The following is a 22,451-nucleotide window of genomic DNA, read 5'->3' on the forward strand; positions in this document are numbered from 1 at the left end:
CTCCATTTTTGCCATAAAAAGTCAATACCTTCGTCACTTTTGAAAAAAAATCCAATCTGCACTGCATAAATCATGCTTAAAACTATTCTCATTGAACTTTTTAAATGATCTATAAGTGATATATTTGGATTATTTTTTTACCACACAAAATTCAAAAAAATTATAAAAGGATCACTGAAAGATAAGGTCATCACACCATATTCCGTAAATAATTCTGGTTTCGTACACTGTAGTATACATCAATAATACTACTTGTTGATTGCGTCATCCTAGTAGGAGTGTCAATCATTTGAACAAATTGATAGGTTTCATTCAGTGCTTCCAGAGCGTGTGTTTCTGCTAATGATCTATCTTTATCAAAATTGCAATTTAAATCACCCATAAGAACTACCTCAATATTGTCTGGCATTTTATTAAGAACATTGTCAAGTTTGTGGAAAAATTCCCTTGTAGCATTTGGCGGTCGATATAAACAAATGTACATAAAAGGTGAAGAAAATTTTGGTCGGACTTCAAGGCAAATCATTTCTAAGTTTTCACATTCAAGATCAACTTTACGAGATACCGAGAGCTCGGCTGACACGTAAACTAATACATCACCGCTTCGACTGTTGCGATCCTTGCGAAAGATTTGAAAATCATTTAAAGAAATATTGTCATTAGATATATTGTCACTGCAGAAGGTTTCATCGAGTCCGATTATTCCAACATCAGACAGTGCCGTTGAAAAAACAAAGTCATCAAATTTATTTACAGGACCTCTAACGTTGAAAAAACAGTGGAATGCCTTTGTTATAGTTTGGGATTAATCCATGCTGGTCGAATGGGCAGAGTACGGAGTGCACGTTTGCGAGGGGCATTTTTATTGCGTCAAAAGGGCACTTTTTCTGTGCTTCAAAATGGGAGAACATGTGCCCCCGCCACCCCCCCCCCCCCCCGAATCGCCGCCCCTGAGTAGCAGTATATGAAGTGGTAATTGAGCATTGCATATAGGACTGCACTACGAATGCTGATGTTTTAGTTCAAATTTAAACTAGAAAATCAGCCCTCGTAGTGCAGTCACTATAAATTAGCACGTCGTTTTTTACAGTTTAGTAGTGGTGGTGGTGGTGGTAGTAGTAGTAGTAGTAGTAGTAGTAGCAGTAGTAGTAGTAGTAGTAGTAGTAGTAGTAGTAGTAGTAGTAGAAGTAGTAGTAGTAGTAGTAGAAGAAGAAGTAGTAGTAGTAGTAGTAGTAGTAGTAGTAGTAATAGTAGTAGTAGTAGTAGTATTCGTATAGTAGTAAAAGTAGTATAGTAAAAGTAGTAGTAGCAATACTTTCGACAATTGGGGACAGGCTGGAAAATTGTTTCATCTACTTTTAACCCGATCGACCGTAACAGGGATATTCTAGCTGATTTTATTTATATAAGGAAGATGATTAATCTGATGTTTTACAAAGGGAACAGTCCATTTATATTTTGATGAACTAGGCGAGCGCGAAGCTGAAAATTAATATTGATATTTCTAATTGAAACTGAATATACATGTAGAACAATTGGTGTTAATTACAATACGAGTGCGAAGCGCTGATATATTTTGTACTGACTCGAAAACGGGATATTTCGAGCCTCATGTAATCACGTGGACTGGAAATGAAGCTCATGTGAGTGTGTAGCACGGGCGAAAAGTTCCCTTTCATGATGCGACGTGAATTTTTCTTATCATCATTCATCAATCTGCACTCTTTCCCTCCTCTTATTATTTCCTTATCTTTTTCTCACCTCCATCTATTATCTACTTTTTCTTTATTCCATTCTTTTTAATAACGCCAATATGGGTTTGCATTAATGACATATTGGTGCCAGGTAAAAAGGGCAGAGGTAAAAATGCAAAGGTAAAGATGGCACACGTAATAATGACAGAGGTAAGAATAGCAGAGGTAATAGTGGCAGAGGTAAAATGGAGGTTACACTTTGGAATACCGAAGGTTCGTTATTCTTTAGTTTGTAATTCCGAAACACGTAAATTGCCTGTACCTCGATGCTCGTTAATTCGAAAACTAAAAAGAGTTTGTTAATCCGAACATTTATGGCGTTATTTCGAAGGTTCGCTAATCCGCGAACAAAATAGGATTCGGTATTCCCAAAGTCTGATTGTCCGAAAACTAAGTTATTCCGATGATTCATTTTTTTTGTCCGAAAACGAAAAAAGGTTTGTTATTCCGAAGATTCATTCGTACGAAAAGTTCGTTATTCCGAAGGCACGTTAATCTGAAAACGAAATAAGGTACGTTATTCCGAAGGTTCGTTAATCCCCAAAAGAAATTAGGTTCGTTATTTTGAAGATTAGTTAATCCGAAAAATGAAATATTTTGTGGAGAAGCCGGGAAGGGCAAGCGTGGTGTGGAGGGGGGGGGGGTTGAAACACAGTTTCATTTTCAATCGATATACGAAAGGGAAGGCAGGGGCGCGACGGAGCGTATTTTGCTTTTGGGTAACCAAAAAGGGGCACTACGTCAAAATGGGCCCTTTGATGATATTTTCACCATAAGATTATCATCTGCGTGATGCTGTTGTGTGTTTTGTAGTAATCAAGATGAGCAAAGCCTTATGAAGTGATTTCTGATTATTTTTGTATTTCTAGGCTTTTCTGCGCTTTGGAAAAAAATCAAATCTGAATTTCTAAAACTCGCTCTTTTTGTCAATTATAAGGGCTAATTATGCCATACTGTTAAAATGGCATCCCATGCGAGATGTTGCGAGCGCTTATCGCAAGCTCAAACTTTTGGACAAATGAGAAATTAAAATTGAACATTCAGAGCAATTCTCATAATCATGAATTAATGCGAGCACGGAGCGCGAGCTGAAAATTTATGACATTCCAACCTGAAAACTGGACATTCTATGCATTTTTATAACCAGAAAAGGGATGAGTGCCTTAATTACTTCATAATAATTTAGGCGAGCGCGAAGCGCGAGCAAGAACAAAAATTCTGACCTGAAATGTATAATGTCGTACTTCAAATAGAGTATTCGGTTTCGGAAACGGCACATTTTTTAAAGGGCTTTTTTCCATCTTGAAGAAACTGTGGTTTTTTCTACGGGGATTTTTGTTATCATAACCAGCAGACGCTTTCTAAAAATGATACCCCTCCCCTAAAAAAAACCTTATCTGGAGGTTACTCACATGTGACCAAACACACGGTTCCCCAAATTCTTGATACATTCGCTCGATCAGGCTTGCAGCAATTTCTCAGAGAAAATCAAAATTAAGATGTTTGATCCAAGCGCCAATTCTTGATGCAATACATGCTTTGACCACAACATACACGAGTATTATCCTTCGTTGAAACTATATTACTGCATAATATCCTGTTGTTTTTTTAATTACAACACCGTTTTTGTTACTAAGATACGTTATTGTCGGAAATACGACCCTTTTTATGACTAACGAACCTTCGGATTAACAAACTTTATTTCATTTTTGGACCAACGAATCTTATTGCTTTTTCGGAGTAACGAACCTTCGGAATTACGAATCTTATTGCGTTTTCAGACTAATGAACCTTCAGAATAACGAATCTTATTATGTTTTCGGAGTAACGAAATTTCGGAATTACGAACCTTTGGAGTAACGAACCTTCGAAATAACGAACCTTCTGAATAATGCACCTTCGGAATTACGGATGTAACCTAAAAAGGGCAGCGGTTAAAATGGCATAGGTAGTTTTTTTTAAGTATGCATGATCATGGATAACAGAAAAATAAGAGAACGTTTTGTAATAAAATTAATTTTCTTTATTTTCACAACATAATGGATCCGAAAAAATATTGATTTGACACGTATAGTTTTAAATGAAGCAATTATAGCAATTATTGCTTTTCTTTTTATAGCAATACCTCGTTGCAGCTACATAGTTCAAGTGGATGTCAGGTTCCCAAACTAGTTTCTATGGTTACCGCATGAATTTGGAAATGTGAAGCGAATTACACTGTAAAAACCGTGGTGTTAAAACTGACACCAATTGGTGTTAATAGAGGAACACACCCTGAGGTGTTAAAATAACACCCTAGAGATTGAACATAACACCAAAGAGTGTAAATGTAACAACCATAGGTGTTGTAATAACACCTATAGGTGTAAAACTAACACCACCAATTTCACACCGGTGTAAAATAACTCGTGTGGTCCGGTTAACACCACAGTTTTTGCTGTGTAGGGATTCAAATTTTTGCGTGCTTCTATCCTAGGTACCATTCTATCAACCTTTTCTGAAGGGGAAATTCACCCTGACAAATATTGTACAGAAAAATAACAGGAAAAACATATTGGTGTAGTTTTGAGGAAAATCCATCAAAGAGATAAAAAATTATTGATATTTAACGTTTTTGATCTGTAATTTCATATACGAGCAGCTGCCCCATTATGTTATGCGCTATATAAAATGCATACTTTTCAATCTTTTAATGGTTCACGATGGCAAAACAAATTGTTTTTTCAGGAGTGAGCGGATGTGAAATTATGTGTCTGTTGATGTACTGACGGTATAATGAAAACCGTTTTTTTTTCTTTCTTTTAAAGAAAATGACATTCCATTGTTCTTTTTTAATACGCGATGTATGAAAAAGCTGTTCGCATATGACGTCAACATCGAAAATAAAACTTTTAAATTTTTTTAATGGATTTCCTCAAACCTTCACCAATATTTTTTTAAATTATTTTTTCGCCTACATTTTACAATAAACTTTATGCCAGGGCGAACTTCTCCTTAAATAAATCAAGTGCAATACTTAATTGGCAGGGGCGGCGATCCGGGGGGCACAGCCCTCCCACCCACACACTCACTCACTTATTGAAACACTGTATAAATGCCAATGTCCCCTTTTTTGCGCAAGAAAAATGTCCCCTCGCGAACGTGTACTGTTCCTCTTTAACCTGAGGAGGTGTTACCGAGTGCCATGGAATCAATGCTATTTTTTTTAATTCCCCCTCACAGACGTGTTCTGTGCCCTTTGAGAATGGCCCATTATATGTCGTTAGCAAGTACCTCATTTGCCTTCTAATACATGTAGGCACCCTTCTCGAATCAGTGCCCCTTTTACCCCAAAAGAGCCGCTCACGAACGTGTTCTGTACTCCTTTTACCTCATAAGGGCCAGTTTGGTGGTAACGAGTGCCCCTTTGAACAAGAAAACAATATACTAATTTTTAACTACTTTTGAAGAAAAACATTTGTAAGGATAATCCTACCTGCCTTGAATTTCATGAGTCACGTGAGTGGGGGTAGATAGGTAGTGGCGCACAGATGGAAGGAGGGGGGGCTTCCCCCACCCAATATCATGTCAAAATCTATCGCAAAATTGGATTGTTGTTATGAAAATGTAAAAAAGGTGCTTGCTTTCTTCGCTCGCTCGCAACTTTCTCCTTGTGCCCCCCCCACACTTTCAACTTCGCTCTATACCGCCCCTGATACTTGGGATCTAAAATGTGCTTCAAATCAGGTAGAGTGATTCGATGTGAGAAAGCTGCAAGTCCAGGGGGAAATACGATACCAAATACAAAAAAAAAACGCTTTCCATTAGTCCAACATTATAATTTCAATTCTCTTCTCAGTAACTTTCTTATTTGATATATATACATGCGGGGTAGTTACTTTAAAATTTATATTGCATGGGGGTAAAAGACCGACCATTTTCTGCCATTTTTACCTCTGCCATCTTTACACCGAACCGACATATTTGCATCTTATTTGATTCATTCTCTATATCTTTAATGATAATCCTTCAATGTGAGGATTTCACATCAATAAAATTACTATAAAATTTACAATAAATTTGTCTGAATTTGAGTGATGAAGTCATTACATATTTGGTAGGTAGAAATTGGTTAGATAGTTTAGATGAATTAGATCCAATTCCAAAGAAGAAATTTCTAATTGCCTTTCCAATGTGACCAGGGGCCCGTAACACAAAACTCAGCAAATGATCGTAGAACATTTTTCTATGTTTGATTCCACTGACTACAATGTTCAATCAATCGCAAGAAGTGAGCGTACGATTAATCGCCAGCCTTTGTGTTACGGGACCCACTCCTTAACTAGAATGCTAAATTCCAACATGTAGTTTTATGCTATTAATCAGTATGTTGTGTTTGCCAAGAATATCCATCTCTGTTTATCTCTAAAAAGTATATAATTGCCTTTGGTGAAATCATACACGTTTTTACCCTCATTTTTAAAAATTTCTTTCATATGCTTAATTGCTAGATAAGTTATCACTGGATGTTTCTAACTATTGATATAAAATATATAAATTCCGTATTCATAAACCTGTTTAGACTAAACATAATCTTACTGCTATTAAACACCGTACACAATATCTCAATGAAATTCGAAGATTTAATTCAATATAGATGTTTCTTTTTGTTTCACTTTTTCATCAATTTGAATAACATCTAACTCAAACGTACGCCAATTAGATATGCATGCAATATAATACTAAATTATGTAGTTTATAGCTTTTCATGACGTATGTGTTTCATGATTATGATAACGATATTGATCTCTATGCTAATTGTTATATATGATAACTGTTATATAGTAATGATTATAATAATATAGCATAATAATACATGTAGTGACGATATGTTTATATACAGTGACAATAATGATATAACCTATAATAATACAATTTACAGTACTCTATGCCTCATTTCCCGTATGTCAGATGTCTTACATTAGCCTTAAAATATATATATTTCAAAAACATAATTCCATTTTTATTTCTCAATGTGAACCTTCCACTTTGCGATTTAATTTTGTATCCCAATCTCAACCTTCTCCAGAACTTATAGATTTGTTTATTGAATTTAGTGCATGTATTTTAGTTATCATTACCATATCATAGCCTTTTTTTATATAAATATCTTTGGAAATAATTTTGTAACGTGCTCTAATCTAGAATTACCTTGTAAGTGCATTATACCAACATCAATTAATTAATTATTACTTTAATTTGACTATTTCATTTCACTTATGTAACTACGAAATTTATGTTTACATTGTAATCTTTGAATGTATCAGTCTCCCAACTGTTTTAACAAGGAAGTATTTTGTACAATAAACCGAAATGAATGAATAGATGAATGAATGAATGAATGAATGAAAGGTTTCGAACCTCGAACGGTCGACTGCACTTCCCCCACAATCTAACCTGGGCCACGCACACGCCACAGCATCCAGTTACTAACGTTTTAAAACAAAAGAAAATAGCTTTTTCACTCTTTGGGGGCAATTTCACAGATTTATGACATGCAAAGCGTTCCCGGATGGTTTGCGCGTGCAGATGCTTATCGATCTTTATTTCTTACCTTTAAACATGCACTTGTCATCCTTGTACTTGAAGATATTTTTCCTTTTTACTCAGATCGTTTTTTTTTAGGGGGTGCTGGTCCTTCCGTTAACAATGATACAAAAGTTTGGTCCGTGTGTTATGATATAGTCACACCGATGAAGCGGGATCCTGATCGATGAACGTTATTACTATACAGAGTTGCCGTGATGGCCGAGTGGTCTAAGGCGCCTGAATGGCTAAAAATGGAAAGTCCGGGGTTCGATCCCCGGCCGCGGCACTTAGTCTGCAATGCTCTTTTAACCTGATTTCAAATAAATGGAAATGCTATATGCATTATTGGTAACTAAGTGTGCCCTTGTTTAGAAAAAAAACTATCGGTCGGTTTGGAGTCGGTTTAATTGGTGTGACTGTAGACAGCGTTAAAAAGCTCGCACGACCGACACGATAATCGTTGCATCACTGCAATAACAATGATCATTACACGAGGGAGGAGAATTATAGGAGTTCATCAAGGTTTATCACTCAACGGTGTTATTCAGCAGTAAATCATTTTGGTGGACTGTTTATTTGTGGAAATGTTTTTCAAAAAAAGGGGATCAGCCGGGTTCTGACGATCTAGAGAGATGGATAGGTCTGGGAAGGGAGGGTAAGAAAGAGGGTGCAGGAGAGTGCCCTAGATTTATTTTTTGGCTGGGGGTGCTGAAGCAAGTCTAAATTCATGGGCGGATCCAGCTTTTGTCAATAGGGGGTGGGGGCGAAAAAAAATCACCCCATTGTATATTCCCCGATCTGCCGCTCAAAATCTATTTTGTTTGTTTCTTTGAAGTGGTATTCGTAACAGTCACTTCTTTTAAAACATTTTTTTGGGTGGGGGGGGGGGGTTAATGTATTTTGTCCTGAAAATTTAACATTCTGGGCAATGGCCTGAACACTATGTAACTGATCGAAAAAGGTACCTGTTAAGGACTGTTTGTAATTAGCCGAAAAGGCAATTACGACCTAGGAAATGAACATTCTAAGCATTTTTTTTTTATCATGAACAAGATAGGTATATAACCAAACAATGCGAGCGCGAAGCGCTAGCGAAAAAATAGACCTTCAAACGGGTAACTCTATTCATTTTTGTAAATCATAAAAAGAATGGGTAATTGGGTATCATACTCTAATAATGTGAGCGCGAAGCGTGAGGAAATTTTTTTTGATAAGGTCTATTCTAATCTGAAACTGGACAATTCAAGCATGTTTTGAATAAAGAACAAGCTGCGTTTCTCAATAAACATCCGTGTGTGTGTGTTAAAGATTTATACATAGTATTTGGGCATTCTAAATATACGTTTTTATCATCAAAATCAATAATACAAGCGCGAAGCGCGAGCTAAAAATATTCGATATTCCGATCTGAATTCGTCTTTAAGCACTTATTTAAGCACTGTAAGAAAATTGTGAAGTGTATAATTATGGATTGCACTGAATAAATGATGCAAGCGCGAAGCGTAATTATTATCATTTTGACCTAGGACATGAACATTCTGAGGGCATATTGTCATCATATGGAATGATGACTATTTTCATTTTTTCTTTATCTCAGCGCGAGATATTCCATTCTGAAAGAAGGACAATTTAGTAAGGAATTTTTGAAAATGTTATTGTATAATGACAGCTCGATATTTGTTGGTATTAAGCCTGGAAACTGAACATTTCAAGCACTTTTTAATTATGAATAGGATGCATGGGTTGTTAACAACAATGCGAGTGCAAATTGCGTTGTCATGAAAAAGGGGTTGAAGTATAGTTTGTTACAGAATTAGATGTAATTGTAGAGTTATACATTTCTTCCAATCAATATGCGAGCGCACAACACTGGCTGATAGGTTTTGACAATCAAACCTGAAAAGGGATATTTTGAGAACTTTATGAAATGCACGAAGAGATAAGGTACTTTATAAATCTGCGCGCGAGCCCAAAATGTTGATACCTATTGATTTGATTTGATTTATTCAGACAGGAAAATAAAATATTTACATGTCTCGGGTTACCAAACAATTTTTAGGAAAACCCATACAAGTTGGCATCCCTAACGAAGTACAAAACATATCGATGACATGAACCAAATAATACAAATACATAAAGACAGATAAAAGATTATAGTTTAAATACAACATCGGGGGTACAAAAAAATATTCTTTAAAATGTAGGTTTTCCCGTCCAATTTCGTCAAAATTTCAACCGATTATAAGTGATGTAATAGTTCAATTTGCAACAATTTTGAATGACCTATGAGATCAACATTTAAATACCCAAATACTTAATTCAATTTAATTCTATTGGCATCCGATATCACGGTTATCTCATTTGAACAAGTATAAAGAACGATCAAATTAAATAGCTGAAGAAGTGTTTTCAAATTCGCACCGGTACCCTCTTCGCGAACTTTAGGAATTCAAAATCATTAATATGCAATCACTTATACGATATATGGACAGTGTTTTTCGTTGTTGTTTTTTCGCTCATCCGGCCCGAAGGGCAAGATGAGCTAATATGCCGTGGCGTGGCGTCCGTCGTCTGTCGTCAGTCCACAATTTCAAAATGCTACTTCTTCCCCTTTTCAAGTCCGATTTCAATTCTTTTTGCTTTATATGATAGCACCAGGTGGGGGATTCAAAACTTCTTCACAGAATTTTGAAATTCATTAAATATGCTAATTTATGCGCATTTTTCAAAATTCACAAAAAAATGCTTCTTCTTCTTTATTTGTAGACCGATTTTGAATTTTTTTTTGCTTCCATCTGATAGAGCTTCATGAGGTTTACCGAACTTCTACACAGTATTTTGAAATTGTGACCAGAACAATTTTTATCTAATTTATGCGAAATTTATTTTGAAAAATTTACATAAAATGCTTCTTCTTTTTATTTATTTGTTGACCGATTTTGATTGTTTTCTTCCATCTGGAAGAGCTTCATGAGGTTCACCAATCTTCTACACAGAATTTTGAAATTTTGATTAGAACAATTTTTATGCTAATTTATGCAAAATTAATTTATGCATATTTTAAAAATTCACATAAAATGCTTTTTCTTCTTTAATTGTTGACCGATTTTTAGTTTTGTTCTTCTTCCACCAAACTTTAACACATAATTACAAAGAAATGTTTTTTCTTCTTCATTTGTTGATCAATTTCAATTTTGTTTGCTTTATATAACAGCTCGAGGTGGGGGGGGGGCACAGCCAGCTCGTGCCCCCCCCTTGAGAAACACAATTACATTTTTTTCGTGGACGAACTTATTCATGTTATTCTTTGGTTTATAAAAACCCTTTTTTGCTCGTCTAATTCCTAGGAAAAATGTGCCTCCTATGGGAAATCCTGGATCCGACCCTGCACCCACTCACTGATCACTTAAAAAACAACCGCTTACAACCAAGTCCTATAAGTGTTACATGAAAGTCTTTATTAGACGTAATGGAATAAAATGATTCTAACTGAAATGATCAGAAAAAATAGAAAGATATAGTAAGTTTGGAAAAAAATATTGTATAACGTAATTTAAAAACAATGCACAGAAATATGCTATCTGCATTTGGACGTTTAAAGTGCAAATATGTGTGCCGATAAATGAAATTGAAAGTAGCATTTTATTCGAAATTAAACGATCAGTTCGTCGTTGCGAAATTAAATGACAACTTTTGGCCATTAATTTAAACGAATTTCTCTCTAAATTGAATTTCTACAAAATTCAAAGAAATGATATAAAACGGAATCAAATGCTGAATAAATACAAATGAACCATGTGCAGGGGCGGATCCAGCTTTCGCCAATAGGGGGGGGGCCGAAAAAAAATTTCATCAACATTTTTTCCCGATTGGCCGCTATAAATTTGATTTTTTTTTTTTGGGGGGGGGTTAGGGGTAGTCCTATCTCAAGACTGAAGATTTAGTTTTTATTGTTGGTCTTCATATAAAATGCGAGCGCGAAGCGCGAGCTCAAATTCTTGTCCTTAGACCTGAATATCATGATCAAAGATAAGTAAGTATCCAACTAATCAATGCGAGCGCGAAGCGCGACTATTTTAATATAGTAATGTACGTGAAAAGGGACTTAATTATAGGATCGACTGTTTTTTTAGTGATTAATGAAGAGTGTACAAGTATCATCAATTAAATAATGAGCACGAGCTAAAAAAATTTGAAATTCCGACCTGAAAACTGGACAGTCTAAGCGTGTGTTTATTTAAATAAAGAACAAGCTGTGTGTCTCAAACAATTAAATGCGAGCGCGAAGAACGAGCATGAAATTTTCATATACTCACATGATAAACGGACATTTTGAGAAATTTTGGTAAGAATTTCCAGAGAGGATAGGTATCTCACAAATAAAACAATGCAAGCGCGCAGCGCGAGCTGAAAATTTTGATAGATATTAACAACATATCGAAAACTTGCATACAGTGTACCGGACATGTAAAAACATAGCAGACGACGTTTGCAGACCTCGCGATCATCGTATGACTAGTGGTGCAGAATGTTCCATTGCGGCTTTATGGGGGAAATAGCATTACAGAGGGATAAAAGGTCTTCACAAATAATGTTTCAGCGTTGATTTGCAATATCTTATGTCGATTTCATAAATTATCCTTACATTTAACATCATTTAAAGTGAAATGAATAGGCAAACTTAAATTTCAGACTTACCAATGCAGCGATAAGCTAGGATGCACCCCTCGTATACATAATGGACCCGTCACAACATTCAGAGACATATCCAATTCAGAGAATAAAATTGATTTTTGTTGGCAAAAATAATGGTATCTGATATATTTATATCCATAGTTCGGACTGACAAGGTATATATATTTATATATTCCAAATAAAATGTTCAGCACTGCAATGGAAAGAGCTAGAAAACCACTGTGACTCGAACAACACACCGACGTACACAAAAGCTCTGTCCAGCCCTATGTGTTGAATGCACGTCGAGTGTAGGTTTGCTCACTCTTCGGACATCAGTATCACAAAGAAAATCTCCTCTGATTTGATGATAAAAGTGCACTATTTCCTTAGTAACCAATCTCCATGGTTCTTTCATGAGTATTTTCCTTACAATGTGCCCTTTATCATAATCTGGGCGGAAATTCTTGATACCATCACCCAACGATGTGACGACGGATGTAATCCACCCGGGTACTATAAAAATGTCCCAATAACCCATTATCCCAATACATATTCCTGACTATGGATGGTTTTTAGTGATTTTAATGTAATAAAGTGCCATATTTCCCACCAATTGAATGTAAAAAAAATTATGGTCATCTGATAGAAGTAACATTCATTTCAGGGGGGCGGAAATTCTAACTGAATCAACGCTTGTCCTTGATACACCGATTTGTTTGTGGAAAAGGGGTATGATGCAAGGGAATTCTGCGTGTTATAAGGGTGCGCGCGTGCAGCGAGGACCTTCTGTCCGCTAGTTTTCCATTTTGTAATTCAAACAAAATAACGAACGCTTAATATGCGAGCTAAAATATTGTGTGCAAATTGATGTCAGAATTGGATATATTCAAGGGGAAGTTCACCCTGACAAAAAGTTTATTGTAAAAATAGCAGAAAAAATAATAAAAAATATTGCCGAAGGTTTGAGAAAAATCCATCAAATAATTAAAAAGTTATTAGAATTTCAATTATTTGATTTGTGACGTCATATGCGAGCAGCATTTCTACATAGTGTTGTGTTGGGATCGTTTATATCTTAGTTGGGAGCATCAATAACCACGCAGGAACGTTCGATGTACATTTCAATCAAGAAACTTTATTAATCATCAATCTTCAGCAATATATGTAGAGTTGAAAAGCATATCACAACGTACGACGATGTAGATCTTAACTCTGTGATGATCTTAAGTTATCTCCCTCAACCCTTGGGTGTACACTCAATATATACATGTATTAAAGCTTCTACACAAATTATAATCCAAGGGTTTGGATATAGGACTAAAGGGGGTTTAATTATTGGGAAGGGGAAGGCAGTTCTTTGTTCTCTGATTGGAGTTTGTTTGACTATGAACAATAAGGGTTTTAATGGCTTGGATTAAATTAATGATAAGGGTACTGAGAAGGGGGTTGAAAAGGATGGTTCTGAGAAGGGGGCATATACATTATGAAGTCTAGACTGTGTATATGTAGTGATTTATACAATCACTACATTACATCCCCTTTCTTTGGAAAATTGAGGCTCCCCTCCTTGTGGAAAAAAATTTCAAAGTAAGCAAAATCAGAGGAATAGATACCCTGGGGTCAATGAACTATATACATTATAAAGTCAATACATAGAAATAGAAATGAAAATATATACAACATAGAGTAAATACAGAAAAATAGAAAAGAAAACGATAAGTGAAACATTGACCATTGTTCCGTGTTCTCTTACGCTCATTCTCTCTCCCAAACAAATACTTCAAACCTATATACATATTTACAGTAAATTCATATTAAATAATTAGCATAAATCTTTCCATTATTGTGGTAATGATAAACTGAGACATAATGCTAACCTTACTCAAAATTTCACAACATAAATTTCATTTTTTAGAAACCAGTGCAGATTTATGCACTTCAACTAAGCAAAATTAATCACAAATTGTGCAGACTTATGCACTTAAAAGACAAAGTAAAATGCAGAAAAAAAGAAAAATTAGATTAACAATCAAGTATCAATAACATAATGTACATGTATCAAATATCCTTATTACTAGCCAAGGAAATTCAGCAATGGATAACAAATGCTTTTATAATGTAAGTGAAACAAATCTGGTACAGTTGTAGGTTTAAGTTATGTAGATAACAATGTCCTGTATATGTAATAATTTACAATCAATATATAAGCCAAGTTTGCTAGTGTGTCTCTCTTCACACCGCTATCGACCATGAATTAATAAATTCCCATCATACTCTGATGATAAACAAACCAAAGATACAAATGTGATATTCCAACATGATTATATATAAGAAAAACAGGTGCGCTCTAGGTATTGAAAGTGTGTCTATGTCCAAATAGGCCATATTATACTTCATACGAAGCATCAACATAGAAACCTGAGTCACTAACAACCTAACCTGTCAAATATCTCTTTTTACAATCATATTTAATGAAAAAAAAAAAGTTTAACAAGTAATTCAAACTTGTTCAGTATCACTAACAAGAGTATGTTTAAACCTTGTTATGTCATTAAAATGATGATCTATGATATATAACTTTGTTCATGAACAATTTGCATTCTAACACGTGTTCAATTCAACACAACAACAAACATACCGTCATCAAGATTTTGACTACAAATTGCTTGCAGGTCTTATTCAAACCATTGTGACTTAAAACATTATCTAGGAAGTAAACTCTTCCAGGAATAACAAAGGTACAATATATCTATAAAATTACAATAGGGGATACACTATAATAAAGAGATTAAAGCTTACGCATACAAAGATTTGTAAAATCTTGCTGGGGACCCTGTTATTGGTATTTGTCTATTAGTCAATATGTCATTAATTAAATCGTCCGTGCCCCTATACAAATCGACATTCCACCAAAATCTTACTTGTTTGGTGGTGTTATTAAGGCTTTGGTCGAATGAGGTCAGTAATTGTAAATGTCCATTCTTAAAACGTCCTCTATGTAGAGTCATGTTCTTATCAATGGGGGCATTCACAAGCATTTCAAACTGTTTTTCCAGGTCGGTCTTTGTCAAAGGTCTGGGGGCAGCTATACCATTGTTGTCCGCTAATGCATGCAAGTAATCTGAATCATGGATTGGGTCTGATAATTGGGTACACATAATTTGCTCAGCATTGAACTCTGGAAGTTTCTCATCATTCTCATTGATGAAGTTCACTGATGGTTTTTCAGTGTTTTGTTTCCCTTGTTCTTGAGCAGTTGTGTTCTTCCCTAAAGCTTCCTTCAGCTTTTGTATGTGTGTAATATGTTTCCTCTCATCAGATGCTTTCATGAAGCAAGGTTTTAATCTATTGAAATTAAACACATCTCGCAAGACTTCTCCTTTTAATGTAGCCAAAATGTAATGTGTTCGATCTAACACATCATGAACAACTAATGGCCCAACCCATTCAGCTGCAATCTTTTTAGAGTTTGCAGTCAATGAAGATGAGGTAGGCTTATACAAATAGACTAATTGTCCTCTGGAGTAAATGGGTGATTTTCCCAGTTTGTTTCCAATTTCTGCATTTTGTTTATCTTGCTGCTTTCTCTGTAAAGAGAGCATTGTCTTCGAGATATGGTCAAATTTCTTTTTCAAATGGTCAACATATTCACTGTATGACCGTGATAGACCAGACATAGGATTGAAAGACAAAGCAGTCAAGTTTGGGGGCTCCCTACCAAAAACAAGCTGATATGGACTGTGGTCACCGAGGTGTGGGGAAGAAAATGAATTGTAGGCATATGATGTAGTAGAAATGTATCGAACCCAATCGGTGCCAAACTGATTTAAGTTGACCTTGAGGAAATTCGAAAGGGTGCGAATGTGCCGTTCTACGTGCAAACTCCCATGATTCTCTACACTAATGACCTTCTGGTCAATATTCAAAGCTGAACACAAAGTCGTCAGTAGTTTGCTAGTCAGTGAGGATGCTGCGTCAGTCACTAGACATGATGGTGGTCCAAAAATGCAAACCACTTTCTGGATCAATGCCTCACATATCGTCTCTGCGTCAAGAGATTTCAGAGGCGCACAGATGACAAAGCGAGATATTTCATCGCATATCACCATCAGATGTCTAAATCCAGTCCCAGAAGTCGGCATAGTCTTAAAGTCAAGACTAATGCAGTCAAATGGTCTGTACGAGTCTGGTACCCTTGCATGAAATGGTCTAGTCTTATCAGGCTTGCCGCGGAATTGTTGGCAACGTAGGCATGCCTTAACGTAGTTATTAATTCGTTCGAACATATTTGGCATAAAGAAGTTGCGTCTTATTGTCAAGTATGTACGTTGGGTCCCTTGGTGATTACTTAGTAGGTTGTCATGGTATTGAGATATAATAGTGTCAGTCAAAGTCTCAGGTATTGCAAGTTGCAGTCTAAAGTCCTCATCCTTAACAAAGAATAACCTAAAAAGAACACCATCACAAAGGATATATTCTTCTGCCTTTAATTTTATAGCCTTTGCTGCCTTCTTGTCATTAGGCAGAATATCATGGGCTAAGAAATCATATACAGGCTTGAAGAATGGTGATGACTGCTGTTCTGTTTTAAGTTCTCTCAAGTCAATGGGAAGGTTGTAATCTCTGATTATCTTTCGTTTTATGATGTCAGTAATCCTATCTAGCTCCTGTTGTTTAGGGATATGTCCAGCTATTATGTGTTCTACCTTTGTGGTCAGTGGCTTAGGTGGGGTGTAAAGATTAGGAGGTACATCTCTGTAGTGGTCGTTATTGTCTTTCTTAGTCTCATTATGCCTGTCAACTAGTCTAGGCTCATGTGTAGTGTTGGAAAAGGGGGAGTTTGTCTAGAATGTGAACTTGCACTGTCTAGGCCATCAAATATTGGCGCCTGTCCGGTGGATGTGGTAGGTGCTGGCCTGTGATTGGTTAGTCGTTGGGGTTGACTGATAGGCCTGTTAGGAGGTGTTGGGTTATCTGGTGTTGTGGGCGGACCCACGCGTGTGTCTGTGTTAATGGGGCTCTGAGATTTGTTAGGGAAAATCTCAGGAATATCTATCCCCATTTTCTTAGCATAAGCTCGCGTTACCCTCCTATCACAAGATTGAACTGGGTGGAGAGTGTCCACCTGAACTAAATCACTCTCATCAAACAGGCAGTAAGAAATGGGGACAACCCTGTCAATCTCATCATGGTCCCCACAAGGGCCCGAGAAAGAAAATCTGCCAAAACAATGTCAGTTCCCTTTTTGTATCCAATTTGAAAGGAGTATTCTGATAATTTCATAATCAACTTCTGCAACCGTGTTGTGCACGGTGCTTCTTTTGATTTCAAAATCTGAACAATTGAGCTGTGATCGACAAAAGCATTAAATTCACATCCCTTAAGCAAATGCTTAAAGGCAGAAATGTTGATCAACAACCCAAAAAGTTCTAGCTCTGTCACACTATACCTTTCACATGCGCTTGGTAGTACTTTTGAGTAATAACCAATGATTCGTTCCTTACCATTGATAAGTTGAGTTAAGTACGAGCCAGTAGCAGTCCGAGAAGTGTCACTATATAAGGAGAATCGTCCTGTACTTTGGGGCATATGTAAGATAGGGGGTTGGTCATTAGCTCTTTTACTTTATTGAAGGCAGTTTCATGTTGGTCAGTCCAAACAAACTTGTTTTTCTTCCTAGTCATTTGATGTAGTGGTTTTAGAACAGATTGTATATTTGGGAAAAATCCAGCAACATAGTTAACTGCTCCCACTAGTCTCCTAACTTGTCTTGGGGTCTTTGGTCTGGGCATGGTATGAATGGCAGCGCACCTATCACGTAGGGGCTGAAAACATGCCTCTCCTGTTTCATTAATGGTGATTCTGTGTCCCATATAATCAACATCAGTGCGGAAAAGTTTGCACTTCTTTGGGCTAACCTTATAAGACCATTGTCAGAAAGGGCCTTCAATACATCTACTAAATGTGACTGATGGGTGGTCTTGTCACGGCTAAATAGTATAATGTCGTCATGATGAGCTATGAAAAATTGTCGAGAATTGGGGATCGACCCCAAAATATCATCAATCTTTGCCTGAAAGATAGCAGGGGAAACATTCAAGCCTTGAGCTAATCGCTTATAAAAGTAATGTTTACCACCATGATATGAGGCGATGCCTGTGTATTTTTGAGCTGATTTGGACAAGGGAATACAATGGAAAGCTGACTTCAAATCAGTCACACTAAGAACTCTTGTATTAGCATTGCCAATGCGTTTGAGTGTTTCAGAAAGTAGGGAGAATGGGTGATTTATTCGCTTGATTCTCGAATTGAGATAGCGAAAGTCTGTCACAACCCTTTTGTCAGTGGTGTTTTTCTTAGAAAGAAGGAGTACAGGTGAAGTATATGATTGATGTCCTACCTCCAAAATTCCCAATTTGACAAGTTTGCTAAGCTCATACTCTATCTTAGTCTTGTCAGTTTCAGTTGCAAAGTAAGGTCGTATGAACAATGGTTCATTGTCAGTCAGTTCAATATCTACCTCAAAATTTGGACAACTAGATAGCTCGCCATAGAGAGAAAATGCATCCCTGTTATCCATCAAAACGCGAACTATTTCCTGCCTTTCATCTTGAGACAGAATGCTTCCTGTCAGGTCAATGTGTTTCTTTATTATCTCCTCTTCTGTCATGTCAACAATGGGATCATTTGGGTCAAGGTGGGGGTATCTCTCCAAGTTATTAATTCTAACAGCATCTGTGTTGGAATTCGTCTGTGTCGCATCCAGATTGTCCATGGAGTTTAAAGTCATGTTAATGTCATTAATTGGCAAGTCATGGGTCACATTTATAAGATCGCTAGTATCCAAATATGCAATGGGTCTACCCTTTGCAAAATGGAGTGGTTTGTCTGTTGAATTAGTCACAAGTAGCTGTGTCTGTCCCTTAACCAACTTGACTATCATTGTAGATGGACAATGCCTGCCTAAGTAACTGTTTGCTGTCAATATGATATCAGAATTGCGCAAGTGGGGTGGGGCTTTGCCATGTATTGTCACAAATTTAGAGGTGCCAGGGTCAATGGTCATTTTGCTAGTGGGGGAAAATGAGACCTTCTTAGATTTAATTTGAATACATGATTCCTAAAATGGAGTGTACCGTCTAAATCAGAAAGGGAATTGTTGCCCAAAATCATGTCTACTCCCACAAGATTGTTCACAACCAAAGCAGATATTTCAAACTTGTGACCTTGAATGAAGACATGTAGTTTGATAGCAGAAAACGCCGTTAGGAACTGACCGTTTCCGATTTTAAACCTAACTGGTCTTACTTTCTGTTTAGGGAGGCTAGAAAGATAGGAAGACGATTGGACATAATTAGTGGAAATTATAGTCTTGGTTGCTCCACTATCGAACAAAATGAACACATTCTTGCCATTTGGTAAGCGACCTTTCACAAAGTTCCTATCTGTCAACTTAAGTTCTACGTCTTCGGTACCTAAATGAGTCGAAGTCAAGTCAATGTCAGGCCTGGTCTGATTTTTATATCGGGAAGGAAGATAACGAGCGCTGTTAATTGACTCCTTCCCGTCTTAAAAATCCTGTTGCTGTTGGCCGTAGCCCGTCCGTTGTCTGTAGAATTGTCGCTGACCATTGTAGTCACGTCGTGGCTGTGTCTCAATGTCCCTAAGTCGTCGTCGGCATTCTCGCCAGACATGTCCTGGTATGCGACAATAGTCACATGTCAGTCTTGGTTGCCGGTCATTAAAGTTACGGTTAATGCGGTATGGGCTCTTACCGCGTCTAGTATCATGATGATAGTCACGATACCGATCACGACTTCGGTCTTGTCGTCGTTGGGGGAAACTACGGTCGATACTCCTATTATGGTTGTTTCGTCGTGGTGTTGGAGATCGTCGGTTAGGAGCTCTGCCACGGTCTCTGTCGTTACTGGGGGTGTCGGTCATTTTCATTGAATTGATCTCCTCCCTGAGAAGATCAATTTCTGCCTGGGCAGAAAAGGTCAGTTCTTTTGTCTGTGGAGTCGAGTCCTTTCGTAAGTCAAGAAATAGCTGCGCCTTAGCTGCTATTTCATCACAAGTTATGTCAGAGGCTGAGGCAGACATCAATATTGTTGCACGGCATTCATTAGGCAGAGAATCAAGCAATCTGTGCTTAATCTGTGCCTCGCCGTAATTGATGTAAGACGCAGTCTGTCGAAGTCGTTGGAGATACGCCTCTGCGCTCTCCCCGTCAGTCATCGTCATTGTGTTAAAGTCCCTAACATGGCTGTATGAAGACTTAGCTGGGCTAAACCTCCTTACAAACCCGTCTTTCAAGTCGTCATATGAATTAAAAGTCAGTCCGTCTATCCATAGCCTAGCCTGTCCCTGCAATGTGCGACGGAAAGATCGGAGTATAGTCTGGAATTGGTTGGGGTCAGTTGAGTCTATATTGTGTGCGTCCAGGTAATCATCAAAAGTCAGACAATGTGCGGTCGAGTTGTCCCTATCTAGCTGATCGCCAGAAAAACGGGATGGAAGAAAGTCCGTCTGTCGTAGTGTATGTCGTGGCATATCCGATGTTGATGTTGTGGTAGTCATATTAATGGTCAAATTATTCCTGTTCAATAACTTTAAGAACTTTAAGAGGGGAGATCTACTAGTACTCTGTTTAATACAAATATAGCGAAATTTAAATTCTAGGATAAGGAATTAAATTTAACATTTGCGTGTAATTGTCGAAATCAATAAATAAACCATATAAGGAATACTTAATATCATCTCTCACTCTCACTCATGGGATGGAACAATGAAGTGTTTCACTTACCAAAGTAACGGAGCAAAGGCAGAAGAATATCGAAATGAAATAATTAAACTGGTTTCATAAAAGTTATTAAAAGTCATATGGCCGAATAACAATCACATCCATCCAACAAAGTAGTCAAGCATCAAAGTCCCTCAGTTCTGAGAATGGTCCGTCCGTTGATGTTAAGGGTGTCGCCGTGCAGTTGCAGTGTCATATATGGTTTTCGTCTGTTGCAGTCATCGTAGCTGTCGAGGTCCTTCTGGTAATCTGTCGTCCTTCTGATCATCTGTCATCCTTCCAGTCATCCGTCGTTGGTGTTTCATCTATTTTTGGCCGTAACTCTCAGCATTAAGAAGTAGTTTGGCTGAAGATTAGTTCATTGTAACTAGTCTTGGAGGTTCCTAAATTTTGTACTTCATCCAGTGAGCTGAGTAAATGTACTGTTGTATTGCCGTCGTGAACATTGGTTCAAACAAGCTCTCTGTCTTTCCTCCTATTTCATTATTAACTTGTGAAGATATTGATGAACATATATGCGTTAAGATGACAAGTCCTCTTACACACAACTCTATAGGCTTTCGACACCTACTTCAAGGGTAAATAAGTGTCAGTCCTCTATTGCTCTATCGAGTAAAAGCCGGGTTCTCCACCATGTTGTGTTGGGATCGTTTATATCTTAGTTGGGAGCATCAATGACCACGCAGGAACGTTTGATGTACATTTCAATCAAGAAACTTTATTAATCATCAATCTTCAGCAATATATGTAGAGTTGAAAAGCATATCACAACGTACGACGATGTAGATCTTAACTCTGTGATGATCTTAAGTTATCTCCCTCAACCCTTGGGTGTACACTCAATATATACATGTCTTAAAGCTTCTACACAGATTATAATCCAAGGGTTTGGATATAGGACTAAACGGGGTTTAATTATTGGGAAGGGGGAAGGCAGTTCTTTGTTCTCTGATTGGAGTTTGTTTGACTATGAACAATAAGGGTTTTAATGGCTTGGATTAAATTAATGATAAGGGTACTGAGAAGGGGGTTGAAAAGGATGGTTCTGAGAAGGGGGCATATACATTATGAAGTCTAGACTGTGTATATGTAGTGATTCATACAATCACTACATTACAATAGCGAATGGTAAAAAATCAATGAAATGTCATTTTCTCAGAAAATTGAAAATGGTTTTCACTGTAACTTATATCAATAGACAAATCATTTCACACCCGATCATGAAAAGAAAAGAAAATTAAGTCATCAGGAACCATACAACATTTGAAATTCGTACATTTTATATTACATAACACATGGGCAGCTGCTCGTTTATGACGTCACAAATCCCAAATTTTGAACTCTAATAACTTTCTTACTCTTTAACGGATTTTCCTCAATCCTTCACCAATATTTTTTACTATTTTTTTTGCTATTTTTACAACAAAGTTTTCTTCAGAGTGAACTTCCCCTTTAAGTGCCATTTAATCATCTTGAATGACATTCATTACACAGGCAATTAATGCGAGCGCGAAGCGCGAGCGATTTTTTTTAATATAAAGTCTATTTTCCAATTCTCCCCCTCACCTTTTTCTTGTTTCCTTTCGGGGTCGGGCCGGCCGTTACGAGGCTGTAAATTACACATCATGGGTATAATATCTCTTTCTTAC

At 37.0% G+C, this 22,451-nt stretch overlaps 1 protein-coding gene and 1 pseudogene across 1 annotated transcript; both read right to left on the minus strand.

Moving 5' to 3' along the window:
- Positions 1-13,114: 13,114 nt before the first annotated feature.
- Positions 13,115-17,921, minus strand: LOC121427337 (annotated as a pseudogene).
- A 1,637-nt stretch (positions 17,922-19,558) lies between these two features.
- LOC121427338 lies at positions 19,559-21,919 on the minus strand. Its single transcript, XM_041623681.1, has one exon. The coding sequence runs from the start codon at positions 20,577-20,579 to the stop codon at positions 19,569-19,571; it is 1,011 nt and encodes a 336-aa protein (XP_041479615.1). The 5' UTR covers positions 20,580-21,919; the 3' UTR covers positions 19,559-19,568.
- Between the last annotated feature and the right edge of the window lie 532 nt (positions 21,920-22,451).

Source organism: Lytechinus variegatus, chromosome 14, assembly GCF_018143015.1.
Source record: "Lytechinus variegatus isolate NC3 chromosome 14, Lvar_3.0, whole genome shotgun sequence".
In the NCBI taxonomy this organism is placed as follows: Eukaryota; Metazoa; Echinodermata; class Echinoidea; order Temnopleuroida; family Toxopneustidae; genus Lytechinus; species Lytechinus variegatus.